The sequence below is a fragment of the Manis javanica genome, chromosome 6, assembly GCF_040802235.1.
Source record: "Manis javanica isolate MJ-LG chromosome 6, MJ_LKY, whole genome shotgun sequence".
NCBI lineage: Eukaryota > Metazoa > Chordata > Mammalia > Pholidota > Manidae > Manis > Manis javanica.
The window spans coordinates 82,568,660-82,594,633 of NC_133161.1; the positions used below are offsets into that span (position 1 = coordinate 82,568,660).

At 34.3% G+C, this 25,974-nt stretch overlaps 1 protein-coding gene across 2 annotated transcripts in view; it reads left to right on the forward strand.

Annotated features, from left to right (window-relative positions):
- Positions 1 to 25,974, forward strand: part of SEMA3C (semaphorin 3C) — a 184,804-nt gene that overhangs the window by 144,132 nt on the left and 14,698 nt on the right. For both annotated transcript variants that reach the window (XM_017667246.3, XM_037021662.2), the window contains exons 13-15: positions 16,371 to 16,459; positions 19,362 to 19,403; positions 22,604 to 22,761. In XM_017667246.3, the coding sequence (XP_017522735.2) occupies positions 16,371 to 16,459; positions 19,362 to 19,403; positions 22,604 to 22,761 (289 nt within the window). The remainder of the gene's footprint in view (positions 1 to 16,370; positions 16,460 to 19,361; positions 19,404 to 22,603; positions 22,762 to 25,974) is intronic.

Sequence of the window (25,974 nt, forward strand, 5' to 3'; positions counted from 1 at the left end):
GGAAGCTGTGCGTAAATGTCACTTTAAGGGTAATGTCTGGACTTCCTCTTCACTTAGGAGTAAGGAACAAATCCCTTTGTAAGTCACTGGTTTTTAATAACATTGCAGTTCACTGCTTTCCAAAGAAGAATCTAGAAACTTCTGAGTTTACCAAGGATTCCACAGGGATTTTCACAGCAGGAAATACTAATGGAACAGAGTGGACTGATGGCTGACTTGACAGCAGAATGATGATAAATCATGGTGTGATGACTACTTGATCATGCAGAAGAGTAGCAAAAAGGGATATATGAAGAGGAAAAAAAGTGGAATAGCCCATGTAATGATTGCTATTCCAGAGATAAATATTCTCATTTAAATTTTACCTTAAAAAGAATGTTTATTAAAAATTAATGTATGGCTAATTGCTGAAAAAATTTATTTCAAAAGATGCTAATCTTTTCCTTTAAGCTACTCTTCAGAGATATATTTTAAAGCAGCATAAAATAGCACATAATGATTATATAAATGTTAGTGTTGCTAGTTTGCCTGAATCACCCATTTATTTATTTAGTATTCTACTTATTTGCAAATAAGTATACTCTTCCAGGTTTCTGGAATATTTTATTACTATTTTAATGATGCTAATTAAATTTATTTACATACTTACCTTTTGCCAGATGTTATTGAATTTCATCCAACCCTTGTAACTATCATATAACAAATTGTGAGACTATAGAATCCATGGGGGATATTTGTCTGATTTATTCATTGCTATAACTTAAGTACCTAGAATAGTGCATCACTCAACATTGTTACTTAATAGATATTATTTGAATGAGTGAAGGAATGAGTTGTAATTATCCTCCACCGTGTTTGGACAGAAGCTCAGGTAAGTTGAGATCACACAGATATTTAGCATGTGATACAGCCAGAAGATTAACTCTTGCTGTCTAATATCTCATCCTGAGGATTTATCCTCTTTACATTAGTACCTCATTGACCATCACCATTTTATATATAATTTTCCTTTAATGAAGTTAAGGTAATTTCATTTATATTTTCTCATTTTACTGTAACAAAATACTTCACCCACACATGTCAAGATTATATCACTGACACATTGACATTTACCAACAGCATCAGCATTGCTTTGTTTGAGTGACATCACTCACTTTTGTCCATTCACATGTTGTCACCAAGTCTCACATGTGAACAAGATACATCTTACAAGGTGACAGAGAAGACTTGGAACAGACTGGATTTGTGTGTGAATTAAATACATTAGAATTTAACTTGTGAGCTGACTTTTTTATGTCAATTACCACATACTGAGGAACGAAGAAGGTAATAGTTTGGTGGGAGAGGAGAGGATGCAAAAATGGAATAGGACATCAACTTAACTTTTGATGTATCAATAAGTCTTTGCACATTTCAAAATTTATTTTAAAATGGGACTTGCCTCAGTATGTTTTACACACTCACCAAGATACATATAAATCTCTTTGGCATACTTCTACTTACTTAACTGAAATGAATTTGGTATATTTGATATTTTTGGAGGATTTCAGAATATCATGCAAGGAGATAGCACCTCTCAGCAGGAAAGATGGCAATGATCTACTCTGTAACCCTGGATGTTTTACTATTTTATCATGGTTATTTTCCTAGATTTACTTGAAAACAATTATAGTCAAACCTCATCCCTTGTATGTTGCCTTCTTTTACACTTTACTCTTACATGAATGTAAGAAAAGTTTCCGCATAAAGACAATTTATGGAGTCTTTTGTCTGAATGTCAAAAAGAAATAAACACTATGCTCTTGTTCTCGATGTGCTGCCAAGTTTCCCTGAGGCAGACTTGGCAGCCTTTGTGCCTAGACAAAAAGTCACAGTTCTACTCCACAGCGAGGCCAGCCTTTCTCCTTGTGACACCCACTGGAGGTCTATAGCTCACTGTCAGCAGTCGAGGTGGCTTTTGTAGAAAACCACTTTTTAAATTTTTTCAGTCAAACTGGGAAGAGTTCAAATTATACAAAAGGGAAAGAAAAGTTTCATTTTAGAGTATGAAATGTAGTAGATATTGGAACACAATGATTTGAAACTGAATTTTCTGAGGGGAGTCTGTGCTTTTAAAGTCATATATATTTCACTTATCTGTATGCTTATTTTCTCTTCCACTAATGTGATAGATGGAATAATAACCTCCTGAAGATTATGTACAAATCCACAGAACCTGTGGATATCTTACCTTACATAGCAGAAGAAACTTTGCAGATACGGTTAATGTTATAGACCTCCTGAATTGACCGGATGTGCCCAATTTAATCTCACATGACTTCTTAAAAGTAGAGGACCTTTCCTGGCCATTGTCAGAGGAAGAAGTCACAGTGGAAGAAGTCGGACAGCTGTGATTCTGCTGGCCTTGAAGATGGAGGAAGGGGGCCACATGCCAAGGAATTCAGATGGTCTCTAGAAACTGGAAAATACAAGGAAGCAGATTGTCCTTAGGATATCCAGAAAGGAAAGAAGTCCTCCTAACACCTTAATTTTAGCCCAGTGAGACCCATGTTGGGTTTCTAGTCTACAGAACTATAAGAAAATAAATGTCATTTTAAAATGTGAAATTGGTGATAATTTATTATAGCAGCAATAGAAAACTAATACAACTGGGTTTTGAGTTCTAGCTTAATTGAAAGACTAGCATAAAATTATTTGATCCTTGTTTTAAAAATTTCAAAAAAAAAGAATAATCCATTCTGATGTCTCTTTTAAAACTGGCAAAGCTCTTACTGATTAATGCTTAAAGTTAATATATTCCATAGCTCTTTCTCAACCAGTACAGAATAACACAGTAATTCATCAAAAAGATGTTATTTATTCACTTACTAGAATTTATAGAGCCTATTGCATGCCAGGGCTTATGATACATAAAGAAGACCAGCAGCATTTTCTTTAAGGAGCTCGTGGCCCAGTAGAGGAGGCAATTCAACCCAATTCAGTAAATGTTATTGGGCACTTGTTTCACTGCAGCACTGCTGTGCATGCCTGGGATATATCAGGAACCAAAGAGACTGTGATCCCTCCCCTGTGGACTTATAGTCTATTGGAAGAGAAAATGAGAATAGCAAGTAAACAAATTATATCGCCTATTTGAAGTTGGTAAGTGCTATGAAAGAATAGTGCATAGCCAGTGAAGGGAACTATGTGGTCACAGTTTGCTTCATTGAAAAAGTTAATGTTGAGCAAAGAATTGAAAGAGTAAGAGAATTAGCCAAAGAGATGTCTAGGATAAGTGCATTGTAAGCTTGTCATAGAGAGCAATGTTAAGATTTATAATATGAGGATCTGTAGAATCCAGGCTGCTTGATACACATTTGAGATAGTTATCTATTGCTGCGTATCTTATTACCACAAAATTAGTGGCTTAAAACAACACAAATTATCTCTCAGTTTCTGTAGATGAATGTTAGCTGGACTTTTTGCTCAGGATCTCACAAGGCTGCAATCAAAGTGTAACCCAGTCTACATTCCTTTCTGGATTTTAAGGCCCCTTGCAAACTCATATGATTTTAGAAAAATTAAGTTCCTTAATTTTCGATTCAGGAATAAGGCCACTGCAGTTCCCTGTAACATGGGTCTCTTCATTGGCCATTCAAACCGTGGTTGTTTGTTCCTTCAAGGCTGATAAACTCTCTGTTGCTCTTCAGCAACAAGAAGGTGGGGGGACAAGCAGGACCAGCCTGTTATCCCCCGGGGCTGAGCGAGAGGGCAAGTGTCGGCGGCTTGGACACCCTCCCCTGAGATCCAGGGAAAAACAAAACCACACCAAGCCGGGAGATGTGTCAGCCTCAAGGGCACAGCAAAACTCAGCTTTATTCCATCAGAGAGGCTTAGTTATATAGGGGAAGATAAGGAAGTAACAGAAACCAATGGGAATTGATTATCTCATCTGTCACTAGGGTCTTTAGGCAGGTTTCGGGTTAGGTGGGGAGGCAGAGTTAGGGCCAAGAGCGCACGCGCGGGAAGCTAGTTAGGCCACCAACGCGAAGTAACGAGGGAGGATGGCAACCTCCAGTCTGTGGGCCGTCACAGGCCTAAAAGAGGCAAAAGGTCCCAACACTCTCTCCCTTGAATTTACTAAGACAGGGTTTCATAAAATGTTGCATAATCATGGGACTGATATACCATAAACTTTGCATTATTCTATTGGTTAAAGCAACTCAGGGGATTATCAAGTTCAGGAGATATTTAGGAAGAGGAAAGGGCCTGATGATAACAAATTGATTTGTGAAATGTGACTAGGTAAAAAAATATATAGTTTTGTGGCTTGGCAAATAGATGGAATAAAGTATTGTTCACTGATCAAGGGAATATAGAATCAGCAAGCAGATTTGGAGAGTAATGAATTCCTTTTTGAATGGCACATTTATCTTTTCCTATGACCTGTTACGCATCAGAGATTGAATGCATCATCTAAAACATATTATCTCGTTAAAACTTCACAACAGTCCCATGAGTTAGAATCCTTATCCCCATTTTACAGTTGTGTAAACCAAGGCTTTGAACGGTTTAATGGTTTGCATAGTGTTGTGAAGCTATTAGGAACAGTAATTAAATTCAAGACGTGGTCTGTCTCACATTGAGTTAAAGATTTGTGGACCATTCAGATGGATAAGTCAAAGAGGGTGTTATTGTAGATACACTTCAGCAGAGAGGGCTGTCTAGAGATGTAGACTCAGAGTCATTAGCAAAGTAGGTGTTAGCTGAATCCATGACAATCCTTGCGATCACTCTAGGGGAATATAAAGATAAGGATTTGACTGGGGAGCTCACTTATGGGTCAGAAAATAAAGAACACTTACCAAGAAAATGGAGAAGTGGTCATGAAAGTAACAGAAGGATAAAAGAAAGTAGTATCATGGTGACCTCAAGGAAAGAGAGTAGCAGGCAAGAAAGAAGCAGTGGTCAAGATCATCAGATGTAGCTTAGTTATGTTTAAGTGCCCTTAAAATATACTCCTTTCCTCTTTGCCCTGTCTTCTTACATACCAGTAAAGTTTGAGAGGAGAATGACCATTCCAGTGGAAAGAATGAGACGTGAACAGCAGGAAGTAGGAAGAGGTTAACATGGACAAGTAAATGGTAGATTGAGAAATGACCACATGAAGAGGGGAAAGCCCCTCTCTTTATCCAAGAGAAGTGTAGGTAGATGTTTCAAGTCAGTTTTCTGTGTATGGTTTAAACTTTGAAAACTAATGCAGAACAGCCTATCTTATGGTAAAAATGTTGCAGAAAACAGCTTAATTAGTGACCATAAAATTCATTGATCCTAGATGAGTAATTCTTTCCCTAAAGGATAAAGGATTAAGTAAAAGAATTAACCCCGCTTTTGCAACTAGGGAAATTTAGTTGTTGTATCTCGTGTAGGAGCAGTAAAACCTTACATAGAACATACACCTGCATTATTCAAGTAAGTCTATTTTGCTTTGAATTAAAATATACATAAAATATTCATGATATAATTCAAAAAGGGATACTAAAACATATGTACTTTTTAGTAATTTACAAAATCCTAAGCATTAATTTTAGTGCTTTCTGAGACCATAGTTGGGTATTCTTTAGCTGTATCACCAGGAAACAACTACAATAATCCATATGTTGATGGATTCTCACTTGGTCTAATACTAAATTATTTTTATACTAAAAAGTACTTAAGAATTTCTTTAACCCTCACAGAGAAAATTAGTTTCTAGAACCAGAAAAAACTTACTTTATTGTAAATTTATTTCAATAATTTAAGTATACAAGATATTTTTCATGAGGATAGATACCTTAGTTGAATAACTAAGTCAAAAATTTTAAATAACACATTTTGCTGTGCATTGATTCTTTAGTAAACCTCAGCTAAATTAAAATTTGTAATTTAGTCACTCCTTATATAATTACCAGCTTAGTAAAATCTTTGGCCTTAAGATTTCTCTTTCAACTTTGCCCCAAAAGTTTGGTTTTCCGTTAACTTGTCCAAGTGTATAATTCCAAAACTTTCCACAGCAGTAATGGATACAGGCATGTGTGTGCTTACCTGTGAAATTGTAGATCTACATATGGCAGTGTGATATGGCAAATTAAAATTTACAGAGTTGTTTCTTATAATGATCAGTTCTGTTTTCAGTTGGGATTTCTCTAAAACCTTGTTAAATAAAGAATTACTTATTAGAATAGTTGTAAGTTATTCTTGGATGAATTCTAGGCTAATTCATTAGGGAACATGTTTTGACTTCACAGAACCTAGGTTTAAATCCTGCCCTCTATCACTTACCAGTTTCATGACTTCAAGCAAAATATATAACATCACTGATCCAAGTTATCTTAATTGTACCTACTTTATGGATGTATTCTAAAGATTAAATGAGACGATGTATATAAAACCCTGAGTGTACTGGCTGGAAATTAGTAAGCATTCAATAGGTACATATACACATATACTTCCATGGTAGATATATATTTATTGAAATCAGTTTAGCATTTATGTAAATATAAATACATGTAAATATGTGTGCATAAATAAATACTTTTGAATTCCTATTATGAATCCTGATACTATTCTATTCACTGAAGCAATGAACAAAACTCACAAATGTGGCTCCTTTCATAGAGTCCATATTCTTGTGTGAAGAAAGTGGCGATGAATAATATGTACACAATTATTTTATAGTATTACTTAACTGTGAATACACTATATTAAGAAAAGTAGAGAAAGAAAAACTTTAATAACATAGATGAATCTGCTGACAATATGGGAGCATAATTTTTGCTTGAAAATTACAGATAAATGTAAAGCACTGCTATAGAAGAGTGATAATTTATGTAACAGACAGAGTGGAAATAAGGTAGAGCAATTTCAGACCATGAGAGTAAAATTAGTTATACTCTCTGTAGAGTTTATAAAGGAATATTTACATAGGCTCTCCTTTGATCCTGAATAGCTCTGAAAGGTAGTAAACCAAACACTATATCCACATTCTATAGAGAAATAAGGGTTACAGGAGGTTACGTTTGCTCAATATATACCATTTCCCAGTGTAAAACCAGAATAGAATGGATACTGTGGAAATAGAGGACATTATTTCAGGTTTGCAGGAGTAGGTGTGTTGTTTTCAGTAGTAGTGCTGAAACTACCTTTAACTGGGCTGTTAATGAGCAATGTTTATCTACTCCTGAAAGCCAACTGTAAAAGGAGAACCATCATAGACCAGCTATGCCAGGTGTTCAGCATATGGGAGTAAAGTACTAACTGGTCATATCCCTTCTATGTAACTGCTCTTAGGCAGACTCAGTAGCAGTGTTCTTAATTAGTAGTTTAGGTCTGCTTTTAAATATTTACATTTTACCTTAACATTTCAATAATAACTGGAACATGATTTCAATCTATAGTTTTACTTAATTTTATCTCTTAAATTACTACTTTGTATTGCTTAAGTTATATATGCTTATTTTTTAAAATCAAGAAAATAGATAAAAAAGAAAAGCAATCCTACTTTATATTCTATTTAAAATAAAATATATTTCAGCATTCAAAGATATTTAAGTAGGAGAAGGTAATATGTGCACATACATATTAGGTGAAATGGCTTGCAGAACCTTGGACCACACCCTGTGAAATACACAGTAATATTTCTGCAGTGAAACATAGAAATCTTCAAACTAAGTATAATAAATAAAGACTATAAATAGCCTTAAGTAAGTGCAGGTCAGGTTTTGTGACCAAATAAGTTCAAGTCAGGACATATTTTAACCACCAAAGGAATTAAAATTAAGAAAACCTTTGAAATTTTCAGTTGCAGAGAAAAGATAATGGATCTGCATTAAAAATAGAGTGTAATCCCCTACTCATGTAGAGGGATTATACTATAAGTACCGATCATTTTTTCACTCTGTAAGATATCACGAATAACTCTGCTTGGCTTTCTTCTGTTTGGGGGGGAGAGGGTTATTTTATTTTACTGTCACTTAAGATTCTCAGAAACATCATCATTTATATTTTATTAAATATTTATTGGTTCACAAGACTGAAAAACACAATGGTAGAGTGATTTTAGATGTAGTTTGACGAGGGCCTCAGCTGCTTTTGGAGTTCTGGCTCTGTCCTCTGTAGCAGGGAGCAGGGATCAGCTTTGTCCTTGTGTCAGCTTCTCTCATGTTTGCAGATGACTCTGTCCTCTGTAGCAGGGAGCAGGGATCAGCTTTGTCCTTGTGTCAGCTTCTCTCATGTTTGCAGATGACTGCCTAAGTTCTAAAACAGCTGCAAACTAGTCAGCCCTAAAGAAAAAGCATTGTATTTGGATCTTCTATTCTTCTCATAAATCTGAGTTTTGATTGTAATATTTCCCTTCAGACTAAAAGACATTCTTTAGCATTTCTTCAAATGCAGGAGGTCTACATGCAACAATTTGTCCTAGCTTTTATTAATCTAAATTTTTTCTCATCTTCATTTTTAAAGAATGGATATAAAATTATTGGTTAACTTTTTTTCCAGCATTTAAAAAGTCGTTCTATGATCTTCTCATCTCCATTGTTTCTAATAAAAAGTCAGCAATTTTGATATTCCTTGTTCTCATGACATAATGTCTTTTTTCTCTGTCTGCTTTCAATTTTTTTTTTTTTATAGCTTTTGTTTCCAGCAGTGTAAATTGTGTGGCTCTTTTTATCTCTATTCACTTGGGTATCACTGAACTCCTAGATCTACAACATAATATTCTTCATTAAACTTAGGAAGGTTTTAGCTGTTATTTCTTTAAAATATTTTTTCTTCCCCAATCTCTCCTTATTCTCCCTTCAGAGTTCTAATGGCACATAAATTAGGCCATTTGATATTGTTGCACCAGCCCAAAAGACTGTTCACTTTCTTCAGTCATTTTTTCTCTATGTCCTTGCAACTGGATAATTTCTGTTGATGTGGCTTCAAGTTCACTGAATCTTCTTTCAACTCCAATCTGATATTAGGTCTTTGGAGTTAATATTTTATTTCAGTTATTATGCTTTGTTCTAAACGATCCTTTTGACTTTCTATAGTTTTTTATTTATTTGCTTAATTTTTTTCTGTCTGTTCATTTCCTAAGACCACATTTTCCTCTCATTTATGAATTCCCTTTTAATTTTTTGAACATCTTATAATAGCTATAATAGCTGTCTTAAAGTTGTTCTGTGGTAAGTCCAACATTTGGATAATTTTAACTTATTTTTCTTTTTGACTATTGATTATACATTCATATCTCTATCAATTTATCTCTCTATTTCCCTCTTAACATATTATAATTTTTATTGTTGAATATTAAACATTGTAGATAATACCTTGCCTTTAGGTTCCGTGTCTTCCCCTGAAGAGTGTTAATTCTTGTTATAGTAGGCAATCAATTACTGATCACCTTGAATGTATTTAGATTTGTTTAACTATCTGTTAAAATTCTTAGACTCAAGGTAAATAAGTCTAATTTAGCAGGACTAAAAGTCCAAAGTCTGTCCTCTGTTTTTCTTATCAAGTCTTGGTTGTGGGTTTGTTAGGGCAGACCTAAAGCAGGTCTTCCTCTAGAAAGTGGCACTTAGTCTTATGGGCTCAACCTTTTGGTGTCAGCTGAATGCCAGAGGTTTTAACAAGGTGTTAATAAGATATGTCTACTCTGGTAGGGCCAGAATTCCAACTTCATCCAGATTGCTCTTCCCCAGAACTGCTGAACCTGTCATTTATCTATTCCACTCTCTCAGTAACAGGTGCAGTCTGGTAAGCCTTGGGTGGTCACATCCTGCAGATATACAGACAGGAAATCAGCCACAGGTTAACAGGGAATTTCCATGTGGACTTGTAGAACCCCTTTTCTGGATAGCTCCCCTTCTCTGATGCCATATTGCACAAAATTAATTTGCTTCTACTAGTCCAAATTCTCATATCTGCCTCCTCATCTCAGTAAGACCACCTCACACTATTTAGACACCAACTGTCTTTACCTCTGGTTGGGAAATTGTTCCCAGGCAGAAAGTGGAGCTATCATGAAGATTACCTTGTAACTTTCCCTTCTCTTAGTCTTGTGATGTCTATTATCCACTACCTAAGAATTACCATATGTAGTTTGTCCAGTTTTATTGTTGTTTACTGCAGGAAGACTACTCTGGTATCAGTTACTCCATCATAACCAACTGCTATATTGCCCTCCAGGAAGATTATTTGGAAAGAATTTCTACCAGAGGTGTTTGAAAATGCTAATTTTTTTATATCCATGCCAACTCTAGGTTTTATCATTACATTAATGTTTGCAGGTACAGTGGGCATTTTTGTGATTTCATATATAAATATACTCTTAATATACATTTTTTCCATATATTACACTTTCATATACTAATCATATATATACACTTTGGTTTTTAAAATATCTGAAACTTTTTCTTATACTTTTGGTTGGGGACTCTTCCAGTGTTCTTTAGTACATTCCAAATAAATCACTGATTTTATATATCCATAGGAAGTATATTATTTTAGCTAACTTGGGCAGAAAGAAGATTTTAAATTAACATATATATATATATAATGAATTCAGTAGCTTCCTCCCTGGCAAAGAGAGACAAGTACCAAGAAATGAAATAGGTTAGAAAGAATTATATTATTCATCTTCTGTGGTTCTCAAATGTTTAGCATATATATTCCTTCCATAAAGTTTATTTAAAAATTAGCACTTCTAAAAATTTCAAGTCTGTGGTCTGACATGAAAACCAACATCTAAATTTTCAGGAAACTCCCTAGGTGACTTGAATGAGGTAGTCTGAATGCCACACTTTGAGAAACTGTTTGTAGGCTCTCTGAAAGAACATAGGTTCTTCAGAGTCAAATGGAATTAGTGATATCAGCAAATATACTTGAACGTCACTGAATACTATATTTTCCTCCCAAAGCAGAAAAGTATTTTAACACTAATGAAAGGTTTTTCAGCAAAGAGCAAAGAAACCTATTTAATTTCTGTTAACCCAGTATTATCCAAGTTTACTTAACCCTGCAAGCTTAACATTGATCACACCTGAGGAAATGCTGAGGAAAAACATCTACAAGGTCCTCCCCTTGAACCGCCACTAGGGCTGCCTTTGATGACCAGCTGGGGCTCTAACTGCCATCAGGGCTGAAGTTGAAGGTGCCACATAATTTAAATTACCTACTGATAGTGAAAAGTTTGTCTAAGTGAGAAAAACTGCAAAATGACCTAGTTTAGAAATATTTTCTTTTGTAATGATGGGCATTCATGAACAGAATTGTCACCTCTTCAAAGTATTTTCCTTAAACTAATAATAAAGATTTTCTAAAGATATAATTCTGTAATAGTCTCATATTTTTAAAAAGTACCATTAAAAGAAAATAGCAACAGTTTGATAACCTACCAGGAAAAGAGAAATCTATTATGAATATATATTTTAACTAAAATGAAACAAGGAAACCAATTGGTAAGATCTAATTATAGAAACTAACAGTGTTAAGCTGTGTAGTCATTCTTCCTTCCTTTACCTATAAAGCTTTCATTTCCCAAACAGAGTTTTTGCAGTTCTTTTTTTTTTTCCCCTCAACTGGAAGAGAGATTCATATACCTTAACCATGTAGGCTGAGAGAATGAGAAGCATTTCCAAAAGATGTCTCAGAGTGTCATTACCAAAAGAAAGGGAAGTGATTCTGGGTAGGTCTTAGTACCAGAGATAGCCATTACAAAAGGTATAATTATTTACATTTACACACAAGCAACTGTAATTTAAAGAGCAAAAGAAGAAATTCTGCTTCACTGTAACTATATTGTAGGCATGGTGGCTTTTCCCAAGGAAAAAAAAGCAGTATCCCAACTCTGCAGGACAATAAAAAGGATTTATGTTGTAAGTACATTCAAGGAATGCATTCTCACTACTCCCAGAAGGAAGACATTTGATAACTATATTACCATCTTCAAACTAAAAGCTACAGAGATGACTTTATGTAGACATAAGTGATTGAGTTTTATAGACATTTTGGAGTGCATATCTTTCAATGTACTAACATTTTAATGGGAACACAGTTACTACGCAAAAAACTATAAATCCTAGACATGAACTCTTGAATGCTGTATCTATTTATCTTTGCATCTGTACTGGATATAGTGCCTGGCACACTGAAGGCACTCAATCATTTCTTGTTGAGCCAATGAGTTAAAATGGATGGAAGACAAGGCAAGTCTACTTTTTACTTAGTAGTGAAAGGTACAGCCCAAGGGTACCTCAAAAGTATTTCCTACATAGGGAACTGAAGTCTATCTTGAATAAAATGTAAGTATGTCTTGAAAAGAAAGCTATAGGTCTCTACCATTACTGCATCTTGCAAGAAACTATTCCATTAGCACTAGCCTGCTTAGGGAGCAGCCATAGGTGATTCCTTACATATTGGTACTTTGCCTGTGCTGCACTGGTGAAATGACACTCAAGCACTGACAACTGATCTATCCACTAAGTACTGGTTTGCAATGTGCATTCGTCATGATTAAATTGGGCCAAATTAAGTCTGTTCTTGAGATTCTGAATGGGGACTAGGGGGAGTCAGGCAGTTTGTAAAAGAAGCACAAATACAAAGATATCCAGAGTGGAGCCTTGTAAATGATGTACATTAGAGCTGGTATAAAACACATATTTGTTTCTGAGGCCCCAATTACTAGAGATCCTGACCAAGACTTAAGTTGTTGATCAACTACTAGAACTACTGTTGTGTCTTTTAAATAGTCCAGTCTCAGCGAGATCTGACATTGTGGTCAGGTAATCATGTATAATTTGTATTTGTGTTAGAATCATATTAGTAATCATGAATAATTTTGAGCCCCACATTTTAAATAAGATAATGCCAATTGCAAGGTATTCAGAGAAAGGCAGGAAAAAAGGCTTGGTTTTAAATGTGAATGAGGTATGAAAGGAGTGCTCATACAGAGACTAGAGAAAGAGGATATAAAGATATACTTGAAGGGATGTGGAAGAGATTGAGTGTATTCTTGGTAGCTAAAGAAGAGGCCAATGCATAAGAGAAACAGAGAGGTAGATCTGTTTACATTTAACTGAAGAAAATTTCCAACCTTTTGTTGACTTATGGAAGAGTGATCTTGGATGTTAAAGTTGCAGTAATAAGATATTCTAGATGAGGTGTCTAAGACACACACACACACACACACACACACACACACACACACACACACACACTCACATATATATGGATAAATAGAGATTCTTCAATTTAAAGAATATGTCATTGTCCGGTTTTGTAGAAACTTTGCTTTTTTTAGGAAACTAGGCTAATTATCAGAGGTGGACTTATCATAAACTTTAGAATTCCTCATTTGTAATTGTTTGGGAAAAGAGCAGACAACTCTGTTTTTGTATTTTTGTATTGCTTAATTAAAGAAGGCCTCCCAAATTACATAAACTCGAGGTTTCATAAAACCTGAAGTAACTATTGTTAATAGTAATGATTAACAATATCATAGGACTTAAAGCTACTCAAATTTGAATGATTATTTTAATTTATGTATATAAAGCCCTTATATGTGGAATTCTAATAGAATAGCTATGTTATTTGTGATGCACTGGTGAAAATTGAACCACTGTAATAAAGAACTCTGCAGAAATGCTGGCTCATAAAGTATCAATACAAGTCTAAGTGTGGAAAAGTAAAGGAATTGAAATGCATATTTAGTGGAAAATCAGATTTAAAGAGTACATTTTTATCATAGAACCAGGCACATAGCAGGCATTCAACAAATATTTGGTTCTCTGTGGGGGACATTGCAATTCTGTGATTTTATTTAAACTTGATTTTCAGGTAGAAATGTTGCCATATAGTAAAATTTACTAAAATTTTTGCAAGAGGTAAATTGACATTCAGTTTTACTTGGTAGAAAATACATTTTACCTTTAATGGTATTAAAATAAAAAGGAAATCTGTGCATCATTACCAGCAAAAATAACTAACATAGGAAGACAAGCAATGAATGAAAGTAGTGCTCTAGGTCTTATTGCAAACAAGTAAAAAAACAAGTTTTGCATTATCTTTTTATTAGCCCACTTTTAATAATTAATAGTTTAATATTTTATAAATGGCATGACTAAAGTATGTCTCATGTGTTCTTGCCGAAGAAGTAAAGATTTATGTAAAATATTGCTCTCATAGGAAGTTAAAACATTAGGTAAGAACAGAACCAGCTATCTCACGTGAGAATACTTAATTAATTCTTATCTTTGGGAACTTCTGTAGTCATGTTTCCCTTTCATGCAGTTTTATTTAGGACTGTGGTTGTACACCATTTCTGCTCCGTCTCTACTCAGACAGAGGTCATTGCTATCACATAGAATGGCAATAATCTGTACAAGATGCAGCAGAGAACCATAAACTCTGTTGTAATTTATTCTTTTAAAAAGAGAGCATGACCTTTATGATAACATGACCTAAAACAAAGATGGTTTTACGCCCTCCTCCTTTGCCCACACTCATACCCACACCACCACACAGATCCTGTCTTAGCTCTTATCATTTCAAGGCTTTCATTTTAGTTTTTTTGGTATATGCTATTCCTCCAGAAGTTTCCACTGCTCTTTATGATTAACTGATAATAGAAATTGGAGAACACCTCCAACCATATTCATCTATTTGCAGTTGTGACATGTCTCTGTACTGCATCCCCTAAATGTTTTTTCACTTCCAATTTAAACTTGTATTCCTTATTTTCCAAGAAAACAGTACAAATTCTTACCAGGGCTGATTCAAAGGAAGCTAATCAGTGAAAAAGAGAAATTTCAAACCTTTTAAATTTCACCTAGAGCTTGAAAAGCTTGGGGATTATTTTTGAGTATGGTTTAAGAAGTGAATTTTAAATCACAAAATGTAGTTTGAAACTTCTAAATTCATGTCATATTTGAATCCTCCTTACAAGATTCAGGAGTTGTTCTGGTAAATTCTGTAAGTCTTGCTCTTCTGCATTAACATTTTTATTAATTTTAGTAGGTCATGTTTTTTAGTTGGTTACCCTTTAAAGTAGTTTTTTTTATTAAGAATTATTTTTCTTTCAATTAGGTTCATTAAACTGTAAATATAAAGAGGGATTTTTTTTTATGTCAGAATAACTCTTGCCTATGAAACGGAGGCCAATTTGAGATGTGAGATGTGAGATGTGGTGTTCATCACTAAATGATTCTGAGCTGTAAGGTCCTGCACAGCACAGTTTAAGTTAACTCTTCCTATTGGCAATTCTCAACAGGATTAAAAAATGTCCCAGTATTTGTTGATGATAATGCACCTTTCCAAATTATGAATTCACATCTACATGCTCAAAATTTAAAGGGTAATGACTTAATATTCATGATGCAGCTCATTAATTATTTTAATAAAAACATCTTTTGGTGAGAAAATATGTTTTTACTTTATCAAATTATTTACAGATTTGCTTTAACCCCACATTGTTCAATCTCAGCTTCTTTTAAACCTAAAATGTATGTGATTGGTAGAATGGTATAACTATATGCTTAGAAAATACTTATATGACATACAAAACTATCTTAATTGAAATTCTTGACATAAATAATACATTTTCTATATGTATTACATTTATATGGGCATCTCTGTTTTTTGGCAATCTCTATTGGGAAATATGAATAAATTTTTTATTTGGTTAAGTTTATTCGGCCATCTAATTTCAAATTTTCCCCTGTATTTTAAGAATATCTAAAGAAACTTTCCCAAATGATAAAGAAAAATTATGAAAACAGTAGAATTATTCTATGAATAGGTGTCCACATCTGAAATAAAACCACAGTTATGTTTCTGCTTTGAAAATTACTTTGAATTGTGAGTGAAGCATTTTACTGTGTAAAAATTTTCTCACAGCTACGTATCAAATTGAATTTCTTGTACTAGTGATTTATATTTATTATAAAACTCATTCATAAAAATCTCTCTTCTCAGATAATCAATCATTTTGTGTCAATGTTAACAGAAATATGGAAGCGTCACTGTATAATGTTGGTTTGGAGGAGTAATACTTACAAAGGCCAAATTAAAGTTAGGTGTTAGTATTTCAAGAATACATGCTTTGTTTAGAAACAGAACTTTCAACTTCATAAGACATTTGGACTTTCTTCTCGCATAGTTACAATTACACCAAATATGTCGAAATATAAGATGGTCACAGATTCTTCTGAAGTGTCCATAATCTCAGTTTAAAATTAGCACATTATAAATGGTAATAGCTCAATGTATTTCTAATCACTAAGTAATTACATAAATAATATTCTATATTCCAAGCCAGTAATCTCATGTCTAACTCTCTCTCCTCTATCTCGTTTCTCTCCCTGATTTAGATCATGGTACTGTGCAGAAGGTGGTGGTTCTTCCTACTAACAACTCTGCCAGTGCTGAGCTCATTCTGGAGGAGCTGGAAGTCTTTAAGGTTTGAGCAGCTCTTCTATTAGTCTCAGCACATGCATGATGAGTAGAATTATTTAATCTTACAGCCACTTTTGAAGGAAAAAATATTTGATAGAAGATCAAATAAATGAATGTTACAAATTTTTGAGGGTAAGAAACAACAGATAAAATAAGAAATTTAGAACAAATATTTTCTGAAGTTTTTTTTTTTAATTTCAACTTATCTTAACATGAAAGGATTAGTTTTTTTAGCTATCTTCCCAACTTGAAGAATTTTGGCCATCATTATTTTAATAAAATGAGTTCTTGTGGCCAAGGTCTAGAAGATTTGCCATGAAAAGGCTTTTATCATTTCTTTCACAGGCCACTGAAACCTAAATGCTTTCAGATTATTAATTGCTAGATAAACTTTCTCATATTTTTTTAGCCAGGAATTTCAAGAAAAACTGCTTTGTGTTCTCTTGTTTTATTGCTTTCAGTTTGAATGTCGTGCTAGTTAAGTAAAACAAATGTTATCTCTTTACCACTGAAAACTTCGTGTTCTGTCTGAACTTGAGAATTCATTGTATCATTCTTGCCCTTAAATTTGGGATTTAAAAAAAACAAAAGAAAAAAGGAAAAACACAACAAAACAACAAAAAGGCACAGAGGGAGTTCAGTCCCGTCAGCTCTCACCTGCTCAGAGCAGAATGCCTGTTCTTTATGTATCAGTGACCCTGGAGAGCAGGTTTGTGGTATCCTGCACACGCTTTTCCTTAAGGTGTAGATTATTGTAGCTCAGGTGGTCCCTCTTGTCTGCATTTGGAAAGCTGGATAAACAGCCAGAGGAGCTGTTAGGATTTCAAAGAAACTTTGGTTTGGAATCAATCCTACTGCAGACTACTATTTCCAACTAAACCAATTAAGAAAAAATGGCTTCTGGACTCTAGAAGACCAGAGTCAGTCTTCAACTAAGTTAAAAGAAACACTTCAGAACCCCTAGGAGCAGGCAATTGCTAGTTGCATAAGTTGCTTTTTTTAAGATGAGTGGGCTCAGGATACATCTACTTTTTAATATACAGTCCCTCAGTCATCAAAAATACTGAATTTAAAAGCATGTAAGTGATCAAGATACAAAGCTGTGAGATAATGCTAGTAAGATGTTAATGTGAAGAAATATTTTCTTAGAAAGAATCAAGTCAAACACAAAATTTGAGGAACCCTGGCAAGTTTCCCAATGTGTTATTAAATTACAGTGTTTTATGCTAGACTCACCTTGGCATAAGGTTCTTTGTGAATAGCACATCAAAACTGTGCTCATAAATGTTAGCTATGTGCATTCACATGCCTTTCCTATGCTTTGTTTGGTAAACAAATTGATTGTTTCACTAGATTAACCACGATCACATTATGAATAAAACATTTTTTTCTTATTCAGTTCAGTAGGGATAACTTGGCTGGCCACAATAATATTAAGTTCCGTATTCTGGAGTTTTCTTGAAGATAGTGAAAATGCCATATTGCAGGACTTTATTTTAATTCTGAACTATCTTTTCTTGATAATCAGGAAACATTAAGTGCATACGGCACAAACCCGAACATACTATGTTATGGAAAGGTCTAAAGAAATAAGAGTTCTTCTGATCATGTGCTAGCTACTCTGGTCTGTTACATGAGTTAAGCTGGTGCTATCATCATGAAGAATAAACTGTCAGTGGAAAAATAGTCAGGGAAAATGTATGTGGGGGACATCAGCCCAGGAAAGAGACTTAAAATGTTTGAGCTTTCTTACAGCTGTGTGTGCCAGTGACTGATAGGGCTTAATGGAGAGACATGATTACCACATGTAGTTACTGTCTTCAACATGGTGTCTGTGTCACATTTTCTGAGGTGAGGTAAAAATAATAGGGTGTGTATGATATACTGTGATTGACATGTGAGGAAATGATACATTTAAATTGAAAAAAATCCTTTGTTAATTGTCACTCTGATACACTGAAGAAAACTCAATTTAACTTTTTAAAACCACTTTGTTTTTATAGAGTGCAGAACCATAATCTCTTATTTTAATCCTCTGTTGTACTGCTTCCTTAAACCTAACTTGCATTAGAGGAACAAGTATTAGTAGTTGCATAGATGGATATAAGTTGCAATACTTTTTTGCATCTGTGTATATTTCTAAGTGATAACTAAAACTTGTTGCAATTGAATGTTTAGAGTTACCATCATTTTCTCTTTAAATGTTTGTAGAGAACACACAACTCCAGAAAGCAAAATAATTATAGGTACAGTTGATTTTGAGAGCTTGCTCCCCCTTGAATTATTCAACTTAAACCTCACAGATCTTCATCAGGTTAGCAGAACGCTAGTGTTTAATATTTAAAGGAACTAATAATGTTCAAGAAGCAAAGTTAAGAATAGGGCATATTTTAGGTCCTCCCACTAATTCACATTTGTCAAAAGAGGATCTTGTCTAACAAAGAGAATTAATAAATGTGGTTCAGGATAATACATCTTTCCAGAGTAACATTGGCAGGTGAACAATAGTGTCATAGACAGAGCGCTTATATTGCAGAAGAATAATACAGGATACATGCCAAAGGCCCCAGGCACCTTCTCTCCAATCCTGAGTTATTGATTGCACTCAATATTCTGGGATATGCTTTTCTCAGTTCTCTCAATTTTCTCAAGTATTTATATTTTCTAATGAGTGTATTGATAGATAAAACTGCTGCTTTTATTAGTATAGGCATATATTGAATAACAAATTCACCCTTATTCCCAATAGAAAAACGTGCTTTATAGATATGTATTGTTAAACTTCAAAAGTACATGTGAATATATAGAAAAATGATGATTTCTTGAATTTTAACAAAAGAAAAATTTGGAATGCAAAATCCTTTTTAAGAATTTGAGCAACTAACAATGTTTTTCCAATTTTTCAGAATCATGCTCCTATAACAACAATGAAAATTTCATCGAAAAAGGTAAAAACTCCATTTTAATTTTCCTTGTGTCAAAATTTTCCTATTATGAAAAAAATACATTTTATAGTTTCTGAAAAAAATTATTTTAGTATTAGCAAAACAATAGTATTTACAGTTTGCCACAAAATCACTTCTGATGTAAAATTTACTAGCTATTAGTGGAAAACAAAATAGTTTTATTTCTTTAAAGTCCATCAGAGCAGAACATATATGTTATATATATATATGTATGTTTTATGTGTGGGTATGTGTGTGTGTGTGTGTGTGTGTGTGTATATATATATATATATATATATACAGCAAGATACTCCATCATTCCACATATCCTATATTTTCAAATATTACAGTGTATTAAGCCAACAAAAATAAAAATAATCTTTGTGTAGGAAGAATTTAACATCATGTTTGGGCTACTATAACATTGCAAGCATTCTCAGGGCCTTGGAATGAGTAATCAATCCTCTTTTGAGTTCTTGCAGCCGTCACATGTTTGAAATGTCCAGTGCATTCTTTTTTGCATATTTTTAAGGAAGTGCTATTTTTTAGGGTTTATACATGTCATTTAAAAAATCTTAATGCCTCATATCTAAGCCATATAAGGGTTCAGGGTTTGGGGAAGAAATATGTGACTATGGTTATCAGAAACATTTAATCTTCCAATTTGTTCCTGCTCATGCAAATACACAATGACCATGGAAAAGAAAAGCCCATTTCCAATCTCTACATGTGAAGAACATGCACCTCTCCAGCCCTCACAGGTGTTATCTCAAAAACAGAATTTCAAAGGATCAAAGTAGCATAGTCAAAAACAGAGTAGGCTTCTGAGTTGAACGACATGCATTTGAATCCCAACCGGACTATAAATTATGAACAAATCATTTAACTTCCCTAACCTGAGTATCTGCCTCTGCAAGGTAATGCTTTTCTCACATCAAGTTAATTTATATAAATTGCCTAAAATAAAGTGGGTCCTTGGTACTACTGCTCGAAAGAAACTAAGGCTTATTTGTCTTGGAATATGGAATAAAGGTTTTGTGTGTTACAACAGCTGATGACATAACTTTAGTGTTCTTCCCCATATTTGGTCTGTTGCAGATGAAGTATTCCACAGTCAGTCTTGTACTCTTTTCACTTGACTACATTTTATGAAGAAAAATAAATAGGGTACAAGGAAACTAAAAATCTCATCTGTAAAAATGTTTGTATGCTGCATAACAAACATTTTTCCAAGTAACAAAAAGGCATTCATCATTCTCGCCAATGTCCTGGGGAACTGATCCCAAGTCAGAATTGTCTTTGAAGTCAGCAGGGAAGCCCTTTGTTTACAGTAGCTTAATGGAAAGAGAAAGTAGCAGAGTAAAATTCAAAATGAACACAAAACCATTTGTGTGGCGTAGCAGTGCATTACACAATTATAGGCTTCAGCTACCAATTCAGCTTAAAATTTGTAGTTCATAATCCCTTCCATTAAATTGCAATATATTGACACACACCAGGAGAAACTGAGTATTAAATCTGTCTTCAACACCTTATATTTTAAGTAATTTAAAAATGTTTTATTAAATCAGAGTGGGCAGGGTAATTGTTTGACTTGGGGGAATTCATTTGCATAACTGCATACTTCATTATTTTTTCAGTGTGAAAGAACTACAGATTGCCAATGGTATTTTAAATATATTTAAATACCATGAATTTAGTACATTCGCTAGTGCTCACACTATTTTATTTTCCATTTTATGCTCTTTTATTCTCTTATTCTTGTTATCCATATAGCAGAAATAGTTGGATGAGTAAAAAAGAAAATTTCTGGAATGAAATTGTGAAGCTACCTGTATCATTTCCTCAAATAAACCAGTCCTTAAAATATTTTGAAGAAATGATGCACTCACTCTATTATTCATTAATGTATTCAATAAACATTTTAAATGTTTCTAGAGAAATGATTATTCTCAAAACATGCATTGTCTTCTTATAGTTTCAGTGTTCAACTGGAGATCATTTTCAGCTCAATTTCTGAAAAATTAATAGATCTGAATAAAATAATTATTTTACATTAGACAAATACAGTGAGATGATTCAAATGATTAGAGTGGAAAAACATAAATTGATAGTTTGCTAATTGATAATTTACTACTACTACTTATTTAATACTTATTGAGCACTGAGGAGCCAGAAACTATTATAAGCATTTTATGTGGAATTAGCCCCTACATTTAGTTCTTACAAAAACTCTTTTGGATAGATCCTATTTAATCTCAATTTTAGTGAGGAGGAAGCTGAGATTGAGAACATTTGCACAGCAAATTTGTAATTAATCTGGGATTTGAATCCCAAATGTGGCCTTGCGGTGGACCAATGGTGCTCTGTTGATTTAATTTTAAATTGTGTATATATGTATATATGAATATATATAGAATTGTGCATGTGCATGTATTAAAGTTCCAGTTTAGAGATTTTATGCTAACTTTAATTATGTAATATCTGTTCTTTGTTAAATAAGGAGTGTTGATTAGAAACTTATCCCTTCGACTCCTGAGAACCATTTTATGCACAGCTAAAGGAAGTATCTTAAGAAATTTTACACCCTACAATGAAGGAGAATGAAATTTTTATTTATCATTTAGTTAGCGTGCTGAATTTCACTGGATTATACAGCAAGTTTAAGATATATCTAAATATCAATGCTTACGTTCTTCTAAATAATTTTAAAATTTCTTTTTTTAGTTTTATCTAATATTACTATCTAATTTTTTTTTCCAGACTTAAAAATGCCCTCTATTTTAGACTTGACTTTTTCAAATTTATAAGGTGGTTTGCCAGACTTGAAGAGTAAGAAAGCTGCCTTGTGCTTTGCTAAGAGACAGCATTCAAAGAAAAGAGCAAACATCATAATTTAAGTCTGTAATATAATAGCTCAAATCTGAGAGAACAATGAATCCCAATGTTTAAAACACATTACCATTCTACATGGTGCTCTGAAAATTTTTTATTTTTTGAAACAGGAAAGTGGTAATGTTATAGGCATATTAACATAGGAAAATTCTATTTATTTTGGCTTTACACCCTCCTATACTCTGCTTCTAGTTTTTAGTCTATTTCAAAATGAATCCAAGGATTTCTGGGCATATTTTAAAATGTGTTTCTGCTGAAAGTCCTCTTTTAACTTCCACATCTGAAATAAATCATCATTCCTCTAATAGCAACAGTTGTACGTGAGCTCCAACGAAGGGGTTTCCCAAGTCTCTCTGCATCGCTGCCACATCTACGGCACAGCCTGTGCTGACTGCTGCCTGGCAAGGGACCCTTACTGTGCCTGGGATGGCCATTCTTGCTCTAGGTTCTACCCAACTGGGAAGCGGTGAGTACTAATCATTCAGCTGAAAATAAAAATTGATGTCACCAGACTACTGAGCAGTGTTCTCCATCATGAGAATCAGTTCTATTGCAGTATTCCTTAAAAATGGCACTCGGATACTGACTGTGGTTAGCACTGCATATGGTCTTTGGAGAAAATGGCCGTGCTTTATAACTTGGGATTCTCAAGGATATGTTAATTAGAGGACAGAACTTTGGAAAAATTCCTTTCGCATTTGAAACCTCTCTGCAACACAGTGCCCCACCTGCAAGCCATCAAAGAATTCAGGAAGGACTCTACATTTTTTACATTACCTAATTTTTATCTTTTTTGTTTTATATGCTTTGGTGTATCATCAATCCCACCTTCTTAGGGTTCCCCTGTACCACTAATTCTCCTATGATTAAATGTATGTCCTTGAGGCAACAGGAACATTGCTCCAGGATGGAGACCCTGTGTTGCTTTCAAACTTTCCCATATGGCCGTGCTTTACTCCTTAGAATGGTGAGTGCATGACTGCTGATTATATGAAGAGAGGAAGGCAGCCTGAGGCAGGGTGACTTTTATCCAAGGAAAAACTTAGGTGGGGAACCCTGAACCATTTTGCACCAAGATGGAAGGGACCACCAGTACTGAGATTGATTGTAAAACAAAGAGTATGCAGAATATAGGCCAGCCAAGGTCACAGCTCTTTTCAGTAATACCTAGATATGGATCATGATTGATGACAGAGCCAAAACCTATAAAAATTATGATCATCAGGAGAGAGCAAATTGGACCAGCCATAACAACCAGTGATTTTTCAAGTAAAATCACTGGTGTGATGGTGTTTTATAGCTCCTTTATCTCTATTATAGATTCAGGCTTTTAAGCTCCTAGGCATATTAAAATGACCGTTGCACCTCTGCATATCAAGATTATTCTGATCTTTTATCTATTACTTCAGCAAATTTGTATCATGGGACCATTATTTGCCAGACAATGTTCTAAAGATAGGCGTATAACATGAAAAGCAAGATAAAAATCCCTGCCTTGAGGGATAATAAATTCTAGAGGGGAAAACAGACGATAAGCAAACAAAAAGGTTAAGGATTTCCTTAAACCTGCTAGTATATCAAATAGTGGTAAGGTCTGTACACTTAAATGGGTAAACAAAGGAGTTAGGGGACGTGGGAAGCAGGGGGGGCCATGTTAAATGATTGGTCAGGGGAGGCCTTACTGAGGGTATGATATTTGAACAAGAACTTGAATGTGATAAGAAATGTCACCAAGGCCTTATGTGGAAGAATGGCATTCCAGAGAATGGGACCAGAAATCCTTAAAGCTGGAGCGTGCCAGGATGATTCAAAAAACAGCACCAAGACTAATGGGCTATCCTGGAATGAGAGAAAGGGAGGGTAGGAAGAAATGAGGTCAGAATGCCAGATGATATAGGACTCAGTAAGTCACTGAAGGGCTTTTATTTAGAGTGAAATGGAAAACTGCTGACAGTTTGTGAGCACGTGAGTGACACCGTTTGACTTTTGGTCTAAAAATATCATTTGGTTACATTGCTGGAATCACAGCTCTGGGGTAGGAAGAGGATGGAGGTAGAGGAGATAGAAGACAGTTTGGTTCTGTAATGATCCAGGTGAGATATAGTGGTTGCTTGCACAGGAATAATAGAGCCAGAGGTGGTGAAAGAAAAGTGGTATGATTCTGCTGATGTATTATATATGGGATGTTAAAGCCTCAAAAATGAACCACTGGAAATGAGCATTGGAAACATGTAGATGTCATTTCCTGAGAAACAGAAGACTATGGAAGGAGCAAGTGTGTGCGGAGAAAGATGACATTAATTCTATTACGCCTATGAAGTACTCAAGTAAAGATGTTGAGTAGGCAGAGATAGGAATCTGGAATAGAAAGGAGTGGCCTGGACTGGATAATTTGAAAGTCTTCTGTACTTGAAGGCATGACATATGAAAAGAATTCCCAGTCTTGGAGCAAAGAGTCTTCAGTATCTTTGTTGAATGATCCATATTCTCCATGCCATGTTAAGATTCAGTCAGGAGTTCTGTGGCCTCTTTTGATTTCTACATAGAATTGCTAGACCTCATTACCCTGAGATCTTCTGTCTGCATAGGTTGGAGGTCTGAACCAGGACACAAAGTGTGAGAGGAGCAAATTCCAAATTTAATCTCAAATAAAGTGATTTTTGTGTCCATGGTTGGTACTGTCAACCATACTTGTTTTGCACTCCCAGTTATGAAAACAGTGATATTTAAAAATTGTTACCGTCACTGTTTGTAAGTCAATAGTTTTTTCTTGGTAAACAGCTCTAAAAGTTGGTATCTCTAATACCTGGAATAGAATCTTCAATCTACTACACAGATTTAGTACTGAAGGAAACTAGCACACTGCAGTTTCTAAGAAAAAAAGGATGTGGAGACCACAGAGTGAATCTTCCCATTGTTCTATAGGCATACCATCCTCTTCTACAAGATGAAAGAATTGAAGATTAGTACTCCTTCCCTGCAAAACTTTCAGGCCTTGGCTTTGGCCAACAAGCATTTTTATTTAACAAACAAAGATTATTTCTCAAGTAAAATTCCTTACTATGTATAGACTCTCATTGCGTATTTGAAAAATTTTTTTAATTTTAGATGTTTCCACTGCAATATCAGTCGACTCACTTGTTCTTATATTCTCCCACCTCTTATAACCCCAGTTATTCTTTCTAAGGTATATATTAAAATGTGGGTGCTACATTGTCATCCTAATGCCACAAATCATGATCTTACTCATGTCTCTGTAATAAAGAGCTGAAACTGTCTTGTAATTCTTTAATGTTACAGTATCATGCTCTTAAACCATGTATCATGACTTTACTGTTAGAACTAATAAATGAATTCAGTAAAATTGTGGGATACAAAATCAATACACAAAAATCTGTTGCATTTCTTTATTAATAATGAAATAACAGAAAGAGAATTTAACAAAAAAATCCCATATAAAATTGTATCAAAAATAATAAAAAAGCTAAGAATGAAGTTAATGAAGGAGTTTCATGAAGACCTGCATACTGAAAACTGTAAAACACTGATGAAAAAAATTGAGGAAGACACAAATAAATGTAAAGATATTCTGTGCTCCTGGAGTGGAAGAATGAATACTGTTAAAATGTCTTTAGTACCCAAAGCAATATACATATTCAATGCAACCCCTACCAAAATT